The sequence below is a fragment of the Chaetodon auriga genome, chromosome 8 (assembly GCF_051107435.1).
Source record: "Chaetodon auriga isolate fChaAug3 chromosome 8, fChaAug3.hap1, whole genome shotgun sequence".
Taxonomy (NCBI): domain Eukaryota; kingdom Metazoa; phylum Chordata; class Actinopteri; order Chaetodontiformes; family Chaetodontidae; genus Chaetodon; species Chaetodon auriga.
The window spans coordinates 9,675,724-9,696,378 of record NC_135081.1 but is presented as its reverse complement, the minus strand read 5'-3'; the positions used below and the strand labels follow the sequence as shown (position 1 = coordinate 9,696,378).

Genomic DNA, 20,655 nt, shown 5'->3' with positions numbered 1-20,655 from the left:
CCATTTGCATGTGCTTTTTTTAAGTTTGAGAATTGAGCTCTCAGGGCCGCCGTACATTCAAAATAGTCTGATGATTTGAAACATCTGTTTCATGGTCTCTCACACCTTCTCCACTGCGTTGTCAAATTCACTGAAATAATGATACTTTACCACTCAAACACAAGTACTCTGCACAGTTGCTCACATGACTATTGTAAAGAAACACACAATCTCTGCTTTATATTAGAATTCAATTAATTGAGCACTAATACGACAAGTCGTATTTGACTGCGTTTGACTGTGGTCTTAAGTCCCCTGATTCTGTGTTGTGACACCTGATAGAGCAGCATGGACAGCCAGCAAGACACATGCACATGCGCGCGCGCGCACACACACATACAGACACACACATACACACACACACACACACACACACACACACACAGGACAACCAGCAGGAGAGAATTCTGCCTGGTCTTTTAGTTGATACAACAGAGGCAGTATGGAGCAACGTGTTGACTCAGCTGCTCAGCTACACCTCGGTTCACCAACGATAGTTTTCTGTCATATTCTGGTCTCTGATTTCTTCGTCTTACAATCAAAGTATGATTGGATAGATTTGATGTTTGCTAGACATAAGATGAAATGAGCATGGTGTATTTACAGCAGGAGTCATGTCGGGTCATTTTTGCTCTCGTCTGATTTGTCATTTCTTACCTCTGGTTGAGAAAAAATGTGACTTTGCAATATTAAGAATTACTGCCGTAGGATAAAGGTCTAAGTGAAGCGCTCTTATCTGCTAATTGACTGGATCTCACTCACTGCTGTGTAAGCTAACCTGTTCTTAGACCTTTAGCTTTACTGTTTATGGGCAAACACCCTGAATACCACCATAACAGAAACACACGTGTTGCCATATGTGTGTGTGTGTGTGTGTGTGTGTGTGTGTGTGTGTGTGTGTGTGTGTGTGTCCACTGATAACCTACATTGTTCTGTGTGTGTTCTCAAGATGACCTTTAACTGACAATGAATGAGTTAATCTTGGTACACCTATCAATACCTGATGACACGCAGGTTAAACTATTACAATTAAAGTCAAACAGTAACAAGCCGATCGTCCCGAGTCGAGCAGATGACAGACTGTACAACTTTTAGAATCATTTTCACTGACCTTCACCTAACCTCTACTTTTACGACATTCATGGTGGACCAATGAGACAAAAACTGGATGGACATCAAAAGATGTGGTCTTATGCCCTGCAGCATCGATCTGATCCTGCGTAGCTGCCTGAACAGGCAGAGCCATATAGAGTCTCTTCTGTCTACACATGTTCGATCTGATCTTTGTTAAAAAATTATCTTTCTTCTACAGCTATTTCTTTACATCTTTAAAAGCCTCCAATTTAATTTGATTCATGTATATCTTGGATTACTTTTACAGTGAAGTTTTTTTCAAAGGATAGGAAGGTTACCCTGGGTAATTACGCATGCATTTAAACACTAATGTTGTGCTCTGCTTCATGATGTTGTCACAAAAATGCTCAGCAGTGGGATGTGGGATGAGATGATGTGTTTCTGAGGAAAACTACTCCCTCGCTCCTCTGATTCTATCAGTGAAGTGTCATTGACATGGAACAAAGGAACTTTTATTCAACGTCACATAAATGATGTTACAGGCAAATGGTGCTTTGAGCCGATAGAAACCAGAAACAACACCCACACACAGCGTGGCCATAGAGCCCTTAAAAATCAGCTTGAGGTCATTTGCATTTAGATTTCAGTTATCATAATTGGTTACAGTGAAAAAGAGTAATTCTATAAAACTGAAGTAATCAAGGAAAATAAGTGCAAGTTAATGTGAATCACTAAATAGTCAGTGTTAATGTCATCTCCTTTCTCTCTCTCTCTCTCTGTCTTGTCATCACCAGTTGACACTCTATCTGCAGTCAAATTAATGTATTATCACCTACACATACATTCAACTACACGCACACACCATCAACTGAAGTATGTCCCCTTGTGTGTGTGTCTGTCATTCTCTATCTCCTCACAGTATTATCATTTGTTAAGAGGCTGATACATGCCTCAGCTTTGCCACTGTGTGACAGGAAACAGTATAAATAGTTACAGGTCACCACTGTGACATGCATGCACTCACATATTTCTGCACACATGTATTGGATACAAATATATTCTGTTAACACCAACAAATCTACAGATGCCCACCAACGTACATTACGGGATATCTGAAACTGTGCTGTCGTATGCTGTACCAGGAGCAAATTCCATCTGCTTAACTGTGGTCCCTGAGCAATAAGCATCAACTAATGGACCCTTTCATGCAAGTGGTTTGAATCAGTCATGACAGTTAAGAAAAATCCATCCCTCCTGCACAGCTCTAGTAAAAAAAGGAAAATGCCTGTCAACCATGAGACCAACACAGTACAGGCTGATCCACAGAGAGAGGAGCACTGGGAGATACCTGGGATACCTGACAGAGCCACAGAGAGCAGAGAGCCAACAGTGACAACTGTACACACACACACACACACACACACACACACACACACACACACACACACACACACACACTCCTTCATCCTGTCATTGTCTTGTCAAAATTTAAGAATACACTTGAGGTCTTCTGCTATAAGTTACTGAGATATCTGTAGAGCTGACTCTCATTGACTGTTACTGGTGCGTGAAAGCAGTCTCACTGCTCACATTTGAATCTGTGTTACTGAGAGTGTAGTAAGTGTACACTGTGTTAATTATATGTCATGTCTTTCCCTCCATCGTGCACAGGCAGACACACTGATGTTTATCGAATAATACTGTCACTGGTCTCGTATACATATGCACATGAACGCGACACCACTTCAACCATCACACACTCACAGCGGACACGTGCACACGCTTAAGTTTATATCCCAAACAAAGAGGAGGAGCAGGCGCTAGTTCTTCAGGTAAAACAGAAAATACACACTTTTGACCGGGCAGTGTCTTGGAACATTCACACACACTCCTCTGCTCCGGAACCATCAGCGCAGGTAAGCACAGGTACTGTATGGTGGAGCAAGGCAGGATGAGTGAGGGTTAGGGTTGAAGGTCACCTCTCTGTGAAAAAGCTGAATGAAAGAGATGGATTCTTGTGTGATTTTCATTTATACTGGAGGTTTTAGTGTGAGAGCAGAATGTTTTGCATTATCAAAGACAGATTGAAACACGTGGTAGGTCGAGGCCATTTGAGGAATTTACTGAAAGATGAGCTTTTGAATTAGATATTTCAAGAAAAATTAAAACAAATTAAATAGCAGATTGGGACAAGGGCTGAATATGTCTGTGCTGAAAAGTGAATTTCATGTTTTTTCCTTTCATTTGTGAATGTGGGGCATCTGTTTATAATTTATGACATTATGTGCATGTCCATATATGAAGACCCCCATAATATATGGGCTGATTTGTGGTTAGTCTTGACTTAACAAATGCAGCATTGTGCTCTCTTTTAATTAAACCTTTTCTCTTAGCCAAGAGAAATTGAATTAGGATTTAAAAACAGTTAAGAAGCCCAGCACTAATTCAATTAGCAAAAGAGTAAAGGATGCAGTAGATGTTGACAGAACATCTCTAAAATGTGAAGGACACTCAACTGTAATGTCCACATTAGAGTGGGCAAAACCTAATTATTATTTTTGAATCACTTTAAGTCCAAGTAGAAAGGCTACTCGTCTCTCTTCTGCCTTAAGACACGAGACTCTAATGACAGAGGCCTGTCCACAGTTTGACCTTCACTAATGTCATGCTAACTGATAGCTGCAATGACATTTTTTGACGGAGGACTGGGGCCATGATGAACAAAAACTGCATGATAAGAAGTCTCTGGATTATCTTTGTTTTCATTTGGTGTCCATTTCTTGAAAAGCTGCTGCAAAGTGTGTATCTCTGTAAGAAATTCCGTGTAGAAGAAAAAAAAAAGGTCTTCTTGAAGGACTTACTAAACAAGTACAAAAAAACATGAAACATGTTTTATCTATTGCTACATGTAGGTTCACTGTGCTTTTGCCAGGATTGCAGGCAGGGATGTTTAAAAAAAAAAACTACCTGTCAATGTAAAACACATCTGAGCCAGAAGGAAGGAGAGCAACGGAGAGGAAGGTCACTGAATGTCCAAAATGCAGTGAATCGAAACACCATGGAGGACAAAGAGTGTCCAAGGCCAGTTAGAGGTTACACTGAGGTCACTGAAAAGCCATTTGCAGGGTTGCCTGGTTTTCTAATACACTTTGGATTTCTTTTGCAAAAACATAGGTTCATTCTTGAAGTAGCAACTAGCCTAAGGAGAACATTACAGGGTGCCCCTAAATATTATACTGAGCTAAATGCTTTTCATACTTTTCTGAAAAGAGTTTGGCTTTTGTTGATCTGCAATGGCCTTAAGTTTGCCAATTTATCAATAATACTTATGTATCAGTTTTACTAGAAAACTAAGAAAACCACAGGTTGAGAAACTATCCTTGGATACTGTAAAGCACATGACAGTGTTTGGCTCGATTCGATGAGCTCTTTCTGGAGTCTGACTGGAGGTTGAAGGAAAATTGTCTGGAAACCTGCTGGGTTTTGCCCCAAGCAAAAAATGATCCGCTGTTTACTCTCCAAACAACCAGAATGCATCCCTGCTGACGAGACACTGACCTCTCACACACAACAAGGACATTGTGCCTGGGGAGAGGGAGAAGTGTGAGATTTGCTGCATGTGTGTGAGAAACAAGGGAAAAAAGATTGATAAAAACTACACTTTGCTTTTGTCCATGCTCTCTCCCTGTCTTTACCCATCTCTCTTTCTATCTGACTCTTAGCTGTGTTGAAGATGGGACATTTCTCTGTTGTGGCTGTTGTGGCAGGTAAATAAAATGAAAACACATATCAAACACTTAAATCCACATATCACATCACAACAAGGACATATGGTCTCAAAGTCATGGATTATTCTCTTTTCTCTGGAAGGTTATGTTAAAGATATTTTGACAAAACAAAACTGCACCAATCACTGCTGAAACAAAGCATTTTAAAACCATACTGGAGCTCTAAGAATGCAAGTCTGTGCATTTCTTTCCCATATATAACATTACAGACACAAATGAACGTTTTCTTTGTCTGACTTTCCTGCAGTGCTCTTCACCCTTTTCATGGAAACTGAAGCAAGTAAGGTCAAAACTCGACTTTCACCGTATCTTGTTCTGAGACTGGTTTGTTGAGAAACTGGTTTAGGGAGAAATCAATTACATTATGTTCTTTTGTCGCCACAACAATGGCCTAAACAACCCAAAAATGGGTCTTCTGCATTGCTGGGGCAGCATACCTCTGAATATGTTGATAGAGCTGTCATGTTGTGCAATTGTTTGAAGTTTATCACTCATTTTTCTTTTCATCTCTAACTTCTCCTCCTCCCTTCATGTTGGGTCTGCAGATCCATTTGTTTACAGTAAGTACAGACACTCTGATCCACTAATTCTTTTAATCTAGTATACAGAAGCTATCCTCTCACTTGTTTGCATGGATTATAAAAAGATCAGTGCAGTATTCATTTGCATTATAGGAAATTGCTTGACAACAAAAGCAACAATTGGGAATTTCATTGTTTAAAAACAACATTAAAAACAACTGTCTTGTGCAATTTTAGATAGGCCATGAGTCAAATATTCTTTCAAAAATTCTCCAGTTAATTTAGGGATATATTTGCTTTGCAAGTGCATTTTCGCTCTGTGAGCTGCACCAGAAGCCTCTTAATTTCTAACATTTTTGTCTAACAGACTATGAAAGGCTACGAATCGGAGGCCTGATCTGTGCCTGCTTGCTGGTGGCTGGAGGAATCAGCGTGATACTTTGTAAGTCCTGAAACCACACAGATCATTAAGCCTGTTTGGTAAACCCGTGGAAAACTCTACTGTAATTGACTCAAGATTGAAATTAAAGACATTAGCCATCCATACTGAGTCATGGGGACCGCAAAAATAAGTAAAAAGTTCAGTGTGCAAAATTTCTCTTTAACTCCTGAGTCAAAAATCTCAGAGCGATGCCAATATCAGTGATAAGGACAGAACAGTGTGTGTAACCTCAGTAACACATCCTACTTTGCCTTCACAGATAACAGGTGCTCCAGGAAGGACAAGTATGTTTCTGTCTTATGACTCCCTAACAAAAATGTCTGTGCATGTTTGTGTCTGTGTCTGACCTCTTACGCCTCTCTGTCTTTCTTCCCAAACTGCCGTGCTAACTGCCGCCCCGCCCTCCTCTCGTACCTTGTAGAAAAGCGGAAGATGACAACAGTGAAATCTGATATTGTGCCTGACAAACCGGTTTCGGCCAGGAAGAAGAGCTGACACGCTGGGGGTGGAGAGACTGGGTGCATGGTGGGGGGTTTGGAGGAAACACACCAACTTAGGTGATTATACCTTGACAAACCTGTGGAGAGAAATACAATTTATATTAAAAAATAGTGCTGCTGAAATTATACAAGATGTGAAAGCGGTCACACAGATTGACATGTCATGACTAAAATGGATTAAATGAAGCTCCCCTCATGTGTTTCTGTTTTCAAAATGTATCCAGCTCTGTACTGATACAGAAATCAGAGTCATTTATATTCACGAAGATCTTTCTCTCTGTAAACACACATGACCCGTCAAAACACATGTAGACAGACTCACATACGCTGCTTATTTTAGTCATTACCATCACGTTGCATATAGCTTGTGAAGTAGTGCATCATTAGGAACATAATGTGATGTTTAGTCATTACCGCCTGCATGTTTTGCTGTATGATAAACTGTAGTGTTAGATTATCCATGTGATCAAACGTTTCAATGTTGACAAGATCAGAAATAAAAATGATTGGAAACCTTTGGTGAGCACATCCACAATTTAAATGAATATCATTATGTTTAACCAAATTGTAATATGTGAGTACTGTTTTTCACACAAATTATGTAATGCGTGTATTGTAGATCAACTCGAATTATTTGACCTTTAATGACCTTTAATGACCTCAACTTCGACTGAAAAAAAAATTCTGGATTTTCCATTGAGGTACTATAACTGTAATTGTTATATTACATTATTATACTTTATTATAATTACAGTGAATAGTTATTAGGGCCCTGGGGTCGTTCGGTTTCTTTTAATAGTCCATAACTTACATGAAAGTGTGGTAAAGTAATTCAGCCTGACTCGGCAAACTTCGACATCTTCGTTCTCGTCAAGCAAACATTAAAGCTGCACTCCTCCTCCGGGCTCCCTGCCCTGACTCTGGATCAGCTTCCCCGCCCCGCTCGTCTTCACTCTTCAGCTGCCAGCCGTGCAGAAACCGACCCGGGATCAGGATTCACTGACAAAACGCGACCATTTTTAAACTCAGCCCCCTTTTCTAAAACCAAGCCAACCTGTTGAGTGTCCCAGAGCTGACGGCAGGGTGTTGGCGCTCTGTGTGGAGAAAAGTCGTCTGTTCGGAGTCAGACATCCGCCTGCTTGAGAGAAATTTCCTCGTTTTTGTCGCTGCTAAAAACAACGTGTCAGAGGTAAGTGTTGGACAAAAGTAGCTAATATTTCACAGAAGGTTGTCTCCTCAACTCTTTTTATCAATTGAGGGAATTTTTTTGTGGAGTCTAAGTTTTCCAAATATGTTCGTGAGCATCTTTGAAGGCAACTGAGGCACAGCTCAGCTAAAGTTTGGCTAACTTTAAGGAAGCCTTGAGCGCTAGCTTCTTAACACGTTTACTTGTGATGGAAAACGGTTAAATCTCTGTAGTTCTTATTAACTGGCTCATTCGGTCACTGAAGAACTCCAACAGGCTCGAATGAAATCTACAAACATCCATTTCTCCAGAAAAAAAGTCTATGACTTCTTGAAATGTGAAGTCTAAAGTAACATATGTCATAATATCCGGCTGACATTTCTCCTCTAGCCGACCGGTGCCAGGACAATGGAGCGGCACGCGCCCCCGGCCCAACGTGCGTAACGGCTCCTTCACGCGCTTTGATCGCACCGCTGATGTCCAGTGAAAGAGCTTAAAGGGCTTAAAGTGCACAGATTTCCTTAAAAACGCTCACAGTGTGTCTGTTTGAACCTTTTGTCCTTGTTTAAAGCCACCTAATAAGAGAAAAACAGACTAAAATAATCAAGATGACATCGCTGGCACTGTGTTTATATTTGATGCAATGCCTCTTTAATAGCATTAAATAAATAGCATTAGATAGCATTTAATCAAACTATTCAAAATGTTTTACCCCAAAGACCTCCCCTTGTGGAATTTTCCAATATTGTCATGCTGTTACATGCTTTATTGAACACATACTGTAAGCTTCTGTGTGTGTGTGTGTGTGTGTGTGTGTGTGTGTGTGTGTGTGAAAAGGCCAGCTGATAAGAGCCATGTTGATAACAGTTTGCTACCATGTGGCACAAGGACAGACTGGGACAAGGACAGATACAGGACCTGTCCAGTTCTTCTGTAAAATGTAGGACTGTTGGGATGAAAGGACTTGAAAATATTGGTCATTTGTTGTAATAATCAATCATTCAGGTTAGTTATAGTTTTAAAAATCAATAATTAGTGTTCTAACCTGTTGAATAATGTCAACAATTAATGGGTACTGGCATTGTGATCCATCACTTTTCTGTTGAATCATTATTGACTAAGTCTTTACCACAAATTGAAGTGAAGCTTCTAAATGATTTTTTCACAGTTTATGGAGAACATTAAGGTGATTGGCAAAATGCCCTCAGCAGTGCACTGATTATAAAAAGACAGAGATGCATGAACAGTTTTTTCACTTTATCAGTGTGTTTCCGTCACTCATGCTTATAGATACAGACTATGCATGGTTAAACAGGACGCTTTACATAATCAGGTTTTAGTGTATGAGCAAAATGCTCATTTCAGACCAAAATGTGAATCGTAGACATGGAGATTGAAGAAGACACGCTGCATTTTTAATATATGTTGTGTTTTCAGGGTTGCCATGACTTTAAATATGTGCAAAGCTTACTAACATACTCTTTGGCAAGCTGTCTGTCTGTTTTGCAACAAGTTGAGGTCCCTTCTGTGTGTTTGTGAGGTTAAAATGTGGGACACCAGTGACTGTACTAAATAGGGCATTGGGGGGGGGCTTCAAAAAGGTCAATTACACCTGCAAAACCTCACATCATAATGAAACTCTGGGTATTAATACACTGTATATCAGACATGGATGATAGTTAGCAATGCACTAGAAGTTTTTTTTCATCCATGTATTGTACTTTACATAAATAACAGGTCATTTGTCTGCATGTCCCCATGTGGATCACTAACATTTCTGTCAGACACATTGATATTATGCCCTGCAACACATGAATATGCTTGCGTAGCAACAAAGATTACATTTTCCTCAAGAGTTTACATTCAATCTATAGTCCCAAATGTATTTTTGGATATTTTAGTACTCTGACACACTGTGAAAATGATTTCAGCCTAGACTAACAAATAAGAAAAAGTTCCTGCCCTGTAAATTGTACTGTGACAACAACAGAGCATTTTTAAATGACAAAATAACTCCAAAATCAAGGGCCAGATGCTGTGGCAGTATGAAAACTCTATGTGCATAAAATAATAGACAGAGATGGAGAAAGGGTGAACAAAGGTGACAACAGACAGAGTTGTCTTTCCTCTCTCAGGTGAAACAGACTTAGCTCGCTGTCCTCACCCCTCCTCACATGACCTCAGCTCTTTAAAAGGAAAGTGAGAGGAGGACAGTAGAGAGAGGTGGAGGGGAGGAAGAGGCAGACACGCTTTCTCCTCACCTTTCTTCACATCACTTCCATGGCTCACAAACACAAATTTAGAACCCTCAACACGAAGACATTGATTTTATAGCGGGCGTGTGACCGTGACCTTCAGTGTGTTCCCCACGTAACCACAAAGCTTTAATTCACAGCTCAGCAGAGACACAGCTCATCATTTCTCACTTGTTAACCAGTGCTGATGTGTTTATTTACCGCTGTCACACGTTAATACAAAGCTGAGATCATCTCCAAGTGTTAGTAAAATGAGAGCATCGGGTCTTTCACAAAGTTTATTGGAGCAGTCGCTGATCAATATGTGCATGATTAAAAGTTTAATGGATGGAAGGGGAGTTGAAAGGAGGGACTTGTGCTCCATCCTCCATCCCCCTGATTACGAGTGCAGAGAGAGGAGCGTGCAGCCTGTTGCTAGCCGCTCGCTGCTAGCCTTGTGGTTACCATGTGTGACTCATGGCTCTAGCATGCTCCACTCCCTCTTACCCTCCGTCTGTCTGTTTGTGTCCCCTCTCACTCCCTCTTTCCCAACCGCACTCTCTCCCGTCTTCCTGCCTCCCTCTCTCATTCCCCCAGGCTTGTATTCGTCTTCTCTGCCTCTCTTGCTCACTTATTTCCAAACTTGATATCTTGTTTATGCTTTTCCGTGTTCACCCCCTTCTCCGTCCCTCTTTCCCTTTCGTCATGAGTGAAGTGCTGCCACAGATTTCCCACCCTCTTCCTTTTTGTCTCTCTTGCTTGTTTTCCTATAACACCTTAATTAAGTCAGCTCTGTAGTGTTATTTGGTGAAACTCATCTTTGGTCAGAAGCTGTTAGCTGTTATCACAGCAGCCACAGAGACAAAGAAGTCTGCTTTGTAGTCTAACTTTTTAATAATTCAACAACCCTGAGATCTGAGGTCGTGTGCTTTATCAATCACATTTCCACAGAAACATAATGTACATGTTTTACCACTGCAGTGATGAAATTAGGTAAGATTCATCAATTTCATTAAAGTCCTCAGTGCAGTGGTAAAGTGAAGGGAGGAATAAGTTCAGCTGTGTCCCAGCTGCGATAGTACATAACGAGACTTTCCTCTGTGTGTGTGTGTGTGTGTGTGTGTGTGTGTGTGTGTGTGTGTGTGTGTCATAAAGGATGTGCTGCACACTGGATTCCAGTGCTGCTAATTTAGGAATAAAAAATGCCACTGAGAATAGGCAGCTGTCTTTGTAGTGCAGTACAGGAACACACACACACACACACACACACACACACACACACACACACACACATACAAACAGGGGTTCAGCATTCAAAGGGGTGGGTGGGTGTGTGTGCTGTTGGGGGTTGGTAAAATAGAAACAGGAACTAAGTCACACACACATACAAGTAGTCATGTTCATACAAAATAGAGGAGACAGATTGAATCTGTGGTTTTTGGATAAAGCAACAAAGCAGCATTAAGTTGACATAACTGTGCACTTACTACAAACACTCTTTGGTGAGCAGTAGTGCATATTGTTCATACAAACATACATCTATTATCTATGTATCTATTATCCCCACCATATCATAGATTCTCATGACACGTGCTCACCTGAACAGGAAAAGTACTTTTCAGAATGGATGGCGAACACTTGGCTGTTGTACAACGTAGTAGAACATGTTGCTTTTAAGTGTTTCTCATTCAAAGGCCTTGACTGTGTGTGTTTGTGTGTGTATGTGCACATAGGGGTGTCTGTGTGTTGTCACCTAACCTAGAAGAAAGTAAAACACCCACATTCAAAGCCTACTGGTGCCCTTTCTGTCTGTGCCAACGTGTTGGAGGGAAGCAGTTCCACTGACAGAATTACAGACTTAATTTCTTGGAAATTCCTCTCATTCCTGATTTCTGTATGGGAAGTACTTACTAGAGAGAAAATGGTCTCTATGAAAACTTTTCAAAACAAAGCAGTTTTAACCTTACTGGTGGAAAAGAGAGGAGGAGAAGAGTGGGATGGAAAAGAGAAGATGATAGTGTGTGAGCGTGAGACAGGCATAGAGCCGAGAGAGCCTGTGCTCCAGGGTGTTTGTAAGGGAAGGGATAAATGAGTAGAAAAGATTTAACGAAAGAGGAGGATAGGGGACGGGCTGAGGAGCAAGGACGTGCAGAAGTGTGTCAGAAAAGGGAAGTAGTGGAGGAGTGGTTTAAAGAGGGTTTGAGAGGAGACAGCAGCTCAACAAAAGCAAAAGAGCGGTGTGAAACAGTGGTTTTACACAAACGGCCATTCTGAAAGCTTTACACAGAAGTAGGACAAAGTATCAGACCGACACAGAGAAGACAGAATGAAAGAAGCTGAGGGGGTAGAGACACAGGAAGAGACAGAAAAGTGGAAAAACAGTCCTAAAGACAAGAAGAGAAAGAGATGCAGCATGAGCTGAAAACAAAAAAAAAACAAAAAAAACAGGGACAGTTGGAGACAGGCAGGGTAGCGTGACAGAGCCAGAACAGAAAAGTCTTTATCCCTGGACCAGGCGGTGCTGGAGAAGAGGCTCCACAGGAAATCTGTCCTCAGGGGAAAATAAACTAGTCTTTATGTGATATGAGCGGTCACAGCTTTCTTTGGGATCAGCCTTCTTTCTGCAACTCAGTCTGATTCGTGTTTGTTTTGTAAAAGCTGTATTTAGTGTGAAAGTATTACTGAATTAGATCGGAGACAATCAGCTGATTGGCTGATCGGTCTGCCACTATCTTGATAATCTATTAATTGTCAAAGTGGCTTTTAAAGCAAAAATACCAAACATTTGCTGGTTCCAGCCTCTTTAGCATGGGCACGTGTTGCTTTTCTTTGTCTTACATGTTCACGTACTGAACAGCTCTGGGAAATCATGATCAGCATTTTTCACAACCTTCTCATGTTTTACACTCAAAAATAATCTGCAGATTGATCAACAATGGAAAGAATCTGTAGCTGCAGGCCGACAAAAGAAGCACTGATATTTGATATTGAATGTTGTCAGCTCTGTAAGCGTATCGTACACACTGTACTTCAGTCGTCCACCTGGGTGCTGTGACTTTGTCTGACACGCCTCCAACACTCACCTCCCGGCTCCACCTTACACCAACATTTGCTTTAAAATATGCTCTTCAAATAGGAGGAGGGAGGCGCCACCTCTCTTACACTCTCCTGCTTTCAGTTCCTCACCACGTCTTTACCCCCGTCTTTCTTCTCTGTCTCTCCTCTGCGTCCCTTCTCACCGTCAGCCTGCCCTCTGTGTCTTCTCCTCTGTCCCAGTCCTCCTCTCTCCTCTTTCTGTCTTTGCCCTCCGTCTCTCTCCTCTCAGTGTGTCTTTCTCCTGAGGTAAACCATTCTCTAGTGGTTGTTGGCCTGTTTCCCATCCTCTACATTCCCCCCGCCTCGCCTTGGGTTGCTGTGGAGAGGCACCAGGAGAGAAGCTCTCGTCCTGCTCCTCTCTTTCTCCTTTTCTGCCAAACTCCAAATATCATCAGCAGGAGGAGGGAGACACATTGTTTCACATATATCTTCCTTTATTGGGATCTCTCAGTCTCAAAGGTTACTGGAGGGGGAATCTTTACTGTGACATCGTTCGTCCTGTCTGTCTGATCCTAAGAGCTTCAAGATGTTTCCATGTACATAACAAAAGTTATGTTTCCAGTCGGTGTTGTTCACCACAAAGCATTGTGTGTGTCCTTGAAACAAACATCCTGAATGCATTTGCGTGCTCATTAAACATGTGTTGCCAACAGTTAGCACATGGCTGTGTATCTGGGTGCATTAACGCCACACGCCCACATGTGCACGTCTTTGTGTTCATGCATGAGACAAGCAAAAGGGGACACGCTCATTAAAAAAAGTGCTACTGGAGGTCACAAGTAGGATGTCAACAGCTAAACAAAGAGAATATTATTGACAGGTTATGCATGGCGGTCTATAGGGTAATTTGCATACACACACACACACTGCTTAGCCTGGCTAACAGCTCAGGGGCCATCACCCAGCTGGTGTGCCAAATGGTTGAAACTAACATGCTGCGAATCAGCGTGGTAAAGGGCGGGGAGCTAGTTCAGTACCTAGAGCCAGTGTACTTTATGCCATTGAGGGCTATACGCTTTGAAAAACACTTCAGGAGATCAAAGATGGGCTAAAAGTCAAGCTAGCCAGGACGGCTGCTGGACATCTCTCACGAATGAAAGCTACACCACAACTACTGGTCACTTCATGGGAGATGTGCTCCTCCTTCAGAGCTCTCCATCCAAACACACATCAGACAAATTTGCAGAGTAGGTGACAAGTGCAGTGGAGACACGGGGTCTCAGCTGCCATGTAATGGCCTGCGTCCAGAAGAATAGCAAAAAATCTGGCAATATTTTCTTAAAAATGAACCATTGGTTACCAGTAAATGTGTATGGTGCAAAAATAACTGACACCCCTAGTCCAAACCTCAACCTTTAAGCTGCATCACTGTTTGATCTGGTGTCTTCTTTTCAGTTACCACTTGCCAACAGGCAAACAGGCAATGTGACTCGATACTCCCATACTGCCGGTGCGTTCAGATCACCTCTTAGATACAGTTAAACAGTCAGGAAGTCAACCCCAACGTGAACTTGATGTCATCCGAGTGATGCATTATTCTTCATGCACGTTTTCACTCACTGTGTGTAAATACCAGTTTGAAATGCACGGGTGTGTTTGCTCTTCACTGTGGCATGCTCAGAGCGGAAAAGAGGAGGAAGTGGAAAATCACTGCTGCTTTATTTAAGGTGTGTCTCCTCCCTGTGCACGTTACCTCTGCTGCTGCCTCGACACAGCAGCTAACACATGAGATGATTGGAAATCATCTCTGTCTGTCTGACTGGAAGCGTTTAAGACTCTTCTTTTTGTCAGTTTTTAAGGGAATGGAGAATCAAAACATCTCCATTGATCGACACCAACAAGCAACACACTAATGTGCGCTAGAAATAAGGCTGAAATGACTTGAGAGACAGGAATAGCTTTTGGAGGACTGAGTGCACTTTTATAGAATTCTCATAGATTTTTTTTCCTCACATGCAAAATCTAATTTAAAAAAAAAAAAAAATCTAGACAGTCGCAGCGGGTGATGACATGTACATGAACACACGATGGAATAAGCCTACAGGGAAATAAAGGGTAACATTGAAACAAGAACATAGAGGGCTGAAGCTGTGACATGGCAGCAGTGTGATGCATTACCCCGAGAGACCTCGCTCGCCCGTTAAGGCTCCATCAGAGCACTTTGCGCCCATCAACATCAGATCAAGTTTCTGTGTGCGTCTGAGTGTGAAAGAGAGGGACAGAGTCCACTTCATGCCTGCCTAAATTCGATCAGATTTCTCTGTGTGTGTGGACGCATGTGACGTATGAGCGATGCGTTCGTTTCTCCGTGTTTACGTCCTTTCACTGCCGCTCATGAAACACTGAAGGGCCAAACGCTGCATCAGGTCTCTGTTGACTCTGTTGGCTGCTATGAGCCACTTTGGAGTGCAGTAATCAGCTTTCTAACATGCACACACCCATTTTAAAATTGGATTATTTGCGCCATTGGGACTGGAGATAATGCTATTTGCCCTTTGTTAATACAAGCAGAGCCTTGCACAAATGACAGCTGACATGCAAACAAAAGTGGAAAGAAAAGATCTTTTTTTTTTTTTTAGTTTATTTCTCGTTAATGATTTTAACATCTTTATTTCTGCCCTTTTTTGCCTGGTAACTGACTTGTATTTATCTCTGCAGGTAAACCAGCTCAAGCTTGAAGATGTCAAAGATCTGTGCTCTGGTGTTGATGACACGTGAGTAAAACTCTTTAAAGTCTTCTCTTTTCATCAGAGGTTTTCAGAAAAAAATCCTCTGGAGCTCAATTAGGAACTTCCTTTTTTTTTAGCTGTCAGGAAGCAAAATGAGTTCATTTTTATTGGCTGCTGTCAGTGTGTTGATCAGCTTCAGTCAACCAGACATCATGATTAATGTCACATCAGTAAGGACATGTGACCCATTAGCTGCACTTCCTCTTTACAGAGGAAATTCTGCCTGAAGTGCGTCTTCCATCAGCACATTGCTCAAGTACTTATATTTGTGAGACACTAAGTAACATGTCAGAGGTGAGAAATTTTAGGAATTTGAGATGTAAGAAAGTGTTGAATTCATCAATAGTTTTATTTGTCAATGATTCAGAATAACAGACTTTCCTCAAAAGTACCAGCAAAGTAGAAAATACTTCTACAGTTTTAATTGCACAAAACTAATGTCCACATGAATATATACTTCCAAATAAACTAGCAGCCATTAACTGTTTTTCTGTTCTTTTCCACCCTCATAAACACAATGAGATGCCTCAAGCTGTGCTGCACTTTTGTTCAGTGTGTCTCTCTTTCTGAACTCTTGCAGTTGTGTCGCTGGTGTTTGCAGAAGAGCAGAACTGTAAGTACACCGCAGGAAATATTTGAGAATTGTGGTTGAAAGCTTTCATCAAAAACTTCTATTTTTAAATGTGACAGGAACAGGATATGAGAACAATAGAAGCACAAGAGTCATCTTTTTTACATTTTGGCCTGAAATTGGGTGTAATGTTTGGAAGGTATTGATTGGATGGTCAGGTATGTCAATCATTAGCGAGAGAATCAAACTAGGGCACTGTGTTTGCTCCTCTCACTTTGTACTGTTGACTTTATTATGTCACTGTTTGATATGTGGATGTGTCTGTAAATGCTCATGTATCTGCTGTTCAAACCAGCTTTTAACTGACCCTCTTTATGTCCATCCCCACAGTGGAAGATGACCCATTTACCTTCGGTAATTCATTGTTTTCTAACTTATTTTCCACTTTCATGTAAAAGTTAATGGAGCGAGAGAGATGATCTACAGTGTTGTCATACAGAGCAGCTTTAAAACTCACTTTGTATAGTCACCTTTTTCTACTTGCTGAACTTACTTTCAAATGTGATTAGCTTGTATGTTTCTTCACTTTTTTATTTTTTGTTCTCAAATGTAACCGTGGCCTCTTTGTGCAGACTACCACAGACTGCGCGTCGGAGGCCTGATTCTAGCTGCTGTCCTCTGTCTCATTGGCATCACCATCCTGCTCAGTAAGATGCAAATTATCCATACACACACCCTTATGCACACATAGATAGTCGTAAACAGACTCAGACAGTGCTCGACAGATATCAGGTAGAAAGTCAACGCTTCTTTTATGTCTTTCCAGGTGGCCACTGCAGGTGCAAGTTCAACCAAGACAAGAGGTGATCCTTCATACAGTTCAACATGAAAACATTCGTGTAATTTTACTGGAAAGTCCAGACAACAAACACATTTCATGTTATATTGTAAAAACAGTATGCATGGCCAAGTTAGTTAACAGAGTAGTGGTAGATTGTGTGTTTTTCTTATCTTACTCCCCATTTGGTTCTCTTTGCAGACGGAGGACAGGAAGCAATGCTCAGCAGATGCTCAACGACCAAGGTAACGTTAGCTCACCCACCTACAAACCCTTCTTTAGCGAATCACCTGTCGTCTATGAGACTATGTTGATGACATCTTCAAGAGGTGAAAACTGGAACAGCTGAACGAAGAAAACTGGCTTCACTTCAGTTTACTGTAACTCGCTCCACTAAAACGAGCAGCAGTGTGTAGCCTGTAGGAGATCTGTGGGCAGAGATGGACCATAATATTCATAGTTATGTTTTCATTAGTGCATGATCACCTGAAAATAAGAATTGTGTTACATTTTTCACAGCCACCGTAGCATCTCCTGCACACTTAGTAAGGGGGGGATGAGGTGAAGTGTATTCTGTTAATTGCAGTCTGCAATCTCACCACTAGATGCCACTAAATCCTGCACTCTGGACCTTTAACACAGAGAGGAAGCTGGGTTTGTAGTTATGGTTTCCTGTAAATGTCAACAGAAAAGACAAGACGAGAGCAGCAACGACAAGAGCTAAACTGAGCAGAGCTTTTCCTTTTCAGATTAGCACACGCGAGTTATTCTAACAAACCTACCTGTTTGGCTGTTTTGTCAATAAACAACCACAATACTGCATATTTAGTACACATATGTATGTAGACTCCTGTGTGGCAAGAAACATGGCTTGACGTCCTGCCAAGGTTGAAAGTTATATTTACTCTGTCCATCTGTTTTAGTGTAAACTGCCTTGTGTCTCACACACACACACACACACACACACACATACCGAGACAGAATGGAAAGCTCCCATAGTGCTGGATTCCGATGCCATGAACCTCGCTGTTCAACAGGTGGTGGGACTCTGGGTGTCTGGCAGGCAGAGGAAGAGGGATGAAGGCTGGTTTTACAGCTTGTTGTATGTGCTGGTACAGCTATAAAAAGTGCTTTCGTGAGTCTGAAAATTCCACACAAACCAAACATTTCTGTAAAACATATGAACGAGCAGATGAAGAGCAAATATGATATCTACTGTCAGAGAACTTTCAGACAACTGAAGGGAAGACTGAGGTTAAAGTGGTTAAAACACAAGCAAACTCAGAGCTCATGATGTCAGATGTGACTGGAAAACCAGGCTAGTCTGTGTATTCACACAGAATACACAGGTGGCCCATATAGAAAAACACTGCACGCGCATGTGTGTGTGTGTGTGTGTGTGTGTGTGTGTGTGTGTGTGTGTGTGTGTGTGTGTGTGTGTGTGTGCAGTATGTTAGCAAGCAACTCAGCAGGAGCCCTTTGGGACATACTGTACTGTGTGCCCAGGTAATTTCCACTTGCATGGAGACACATACACACACACACACACACACACACACACACACACACACTCTTTCTCCTGCTTACTACCTGAGAATGAGTGTATGTGTGTTCAGTCTTGGTCTCGTTCTCCTCATGCTGAGAATGATCACAGTCACTTCTCATGATGAATTTCAGCCGTTAAGATTTTACTGGTTGTCAAAGCCGAATGCAGAGATGTGAATCAACGCGTAAGGAGCCACTTCAGTTATGTCCAGATGAACCGTCTGAATTTGTAAGCTCTCCTTCCTGTTTGTCTGCAGCTCGTTCCTGCGACTGCTAGATGTCGACCGGAACACACGCTGACTTCCCGACCCTGTGACCAACAGATAACACGGAGGAGGAGCGGCGGCGGGATTCAAAACATCCAACCAGAGGCTTTTGTTTCATTGTTAGAGAGCAGCAGAGAGTAGTCTGTGCGTGAGGTGTGATGCTTTCTGCCTGATAACTGAGCTACTGATCTGCAGCCTGCACCATCACACACACTCGGACCTACACACAGTTTTAAACACAACTTCTGTCACTGTCATTTCAGTCACTTCAACTATTTTTTTTAGGTATTTAGATGTAAAAACAAAAAAAAAAAGCTTTAACGTGAAGAAACTGACACATCCATCCTTTTGAGAATCCCTCCTGTAACTGAGTCGAATGCTTTGTCATTCATTGCTGACAGTTTTGGTTGATTGAGCTGAAAGTGACTTCATACGACAGTAACACAAAACTATTACCAAAAACTTCCAAAAGGTGTCTGCATACTGTAGGCTGTGCTTCTGCTTCTGATGTCTGTGCTGTACGTGTGAGGTAAACATTGATGTAGATATTAGTTGCTTATTGTCACCAACCTAACCCACTGTCCATACTTTCATGCCAAGTATATGAAATCCACATAGTCAGCAGTGTTTAGAGTGGTGTTTATAATTCATGATAATCTGTTAATTCCCATGTTTAGTGTTCGGGTTGAAAGTAGTGGATTGCACTGTTCAGAGATGCAGGAAGACTCTGTCATGTTTCTATAAAAGAATTACTGAAACGAACTGACCTATGGGTTTTAATTGTGTGTGTGTGTGTGTGTGTGTGTGTGTGTGCGCGCATGCAAACATTTTGACACATATGGGATTTAAAGTTTCTTGTTTTCAGAATTTCATTATTTAGATTTCTTTTTGTCTAATCTTCATGTTTGAAATGTGACAAATAGAAACTTTGAATCTTTAAAATACTCAGTTTGAGTGCTTTTGTCTTTAAAGTATATAAGTAAGCTTTCACTTAGTGCATCACGCGGATGAAAAGATTGTTCAAGTCATGTTCTATCAACTGAACTGATTCGAGGCATCTTTAAATTAACTTGCAAAAATTAGAAACGTCCATCACTAATTTATTGAACTTCATTTAAACTGAATGATGCAGATGTGAACACAGGTGTTTCCAGTCATGAGCTGAACAAACCTCTGCTCGGGTTGAAGATCGAGGCTGAAAATGATGTGATATGACCAGTCTGTGTTAGACTGGAGAGCTGCAAACATAAAGACGGGGAGAATTAGAAACATTAAAGTACTGTCTCCAGTGAAGAGTGTGTGGAGCCTTAAAACTTTCATCTTTTGACAGCTTCCAAGTCGAGCCAGGCTCCGTGAGTGGAAACTCCTGTGTGAGGATACCACGGATGCGTATGCAGCTTGCAGTTTAATAGGCTATTTATTTAAAGTTCAAGTTTTTGAGAGCCTGAGCGCAATGAAAAAAATGATAAGAAGATAAAACAAGATATTTAATATGGTGTATAAACTACATGCAGTCGAGCTGTCATAGCAGGAAAAGCCCAGGAGGAATTATTATTACCTTCACGGTCGGTTTCTGCAGCTGCCTAACTGCGCCTCAGAAAGAGTCTGACGCCATCTAGTGGACACCATCATATGTGTCTGCCGTACTTTCTATTCTATTTTCACACCAACCATTCACTTAACCCTCCAAACATGTTTCTGCTTCTCCACAGAGATATAAATAGATTCACAGAGAGAGGAATAACAGCAGTGACCTCCATAAAGTGTGATGAGAGGATCTTGGCTACACTTGCATTCAGGGTGATGTTGGCCTCATTATAATAACA

The 20,655-nt window shown here is 41.5% G+C and overlaps 1 protein-coding gene across 1 annotated transcript; it reads left to right on the top strand.

Annotated features, from left to right (window-relative positions):
• Nucleotides 1-7,315: 7,315 nt before the first annotated feature.
• On the top strand, nt 7,316-19,591 carry LOC143324528 (FXYD domain-containing ion transport regulator 3-like). Its single transcript, XM_076737097.1, has 8 exons — nt 7,316-7,553; nt 15,539-15,594; nt 16,190-16,222; nt 16,571-16,594; nt 16,813-16,887; nt 17,007-17,043; nt 17,220-17,263; nt 18,821-19,591. The coding sequence occupies exons 2-8, from the start codon at nt 15,561-15,563 to the stop codon at nt 18,838-18,840; spliced, it is 267 nt and encodes an 88-aa protein (XP_076593212.1). The 5' UTR covers nt 7,316-7,553; nt 15,539-15,560; the 3' UTR covers nt 18,841-19,591.
• The last annotated feature ends 1,064 nt before the right edge of the window (nt 19,592-20,655 follow it).

Excerpts from the sequence above, each read along its gene's own strand:
- LOC143324528 (XM_076737097.1), top strand. The coding sequence starts at position 15,561 with ATGTCAAAGATCTGTGCTCTGGTGTTGATGACAC. Across the intron at positions 15,595-16,189 it reads TGCTCTGGTGTTGATGACAC|TTGTGTCGCTGGTGTTTGCA; the intron begins GTGAGTAAAACT and ends GAACTCTTGCAG. Across the intron at positions 16,888-17,006 it reads TGGCATCACCATCCTGCTCA|GTGGCCACTGCAGGTGCAAG; the intron begins GTAAGATGCAAA and ends ATGTCTTTCCAG.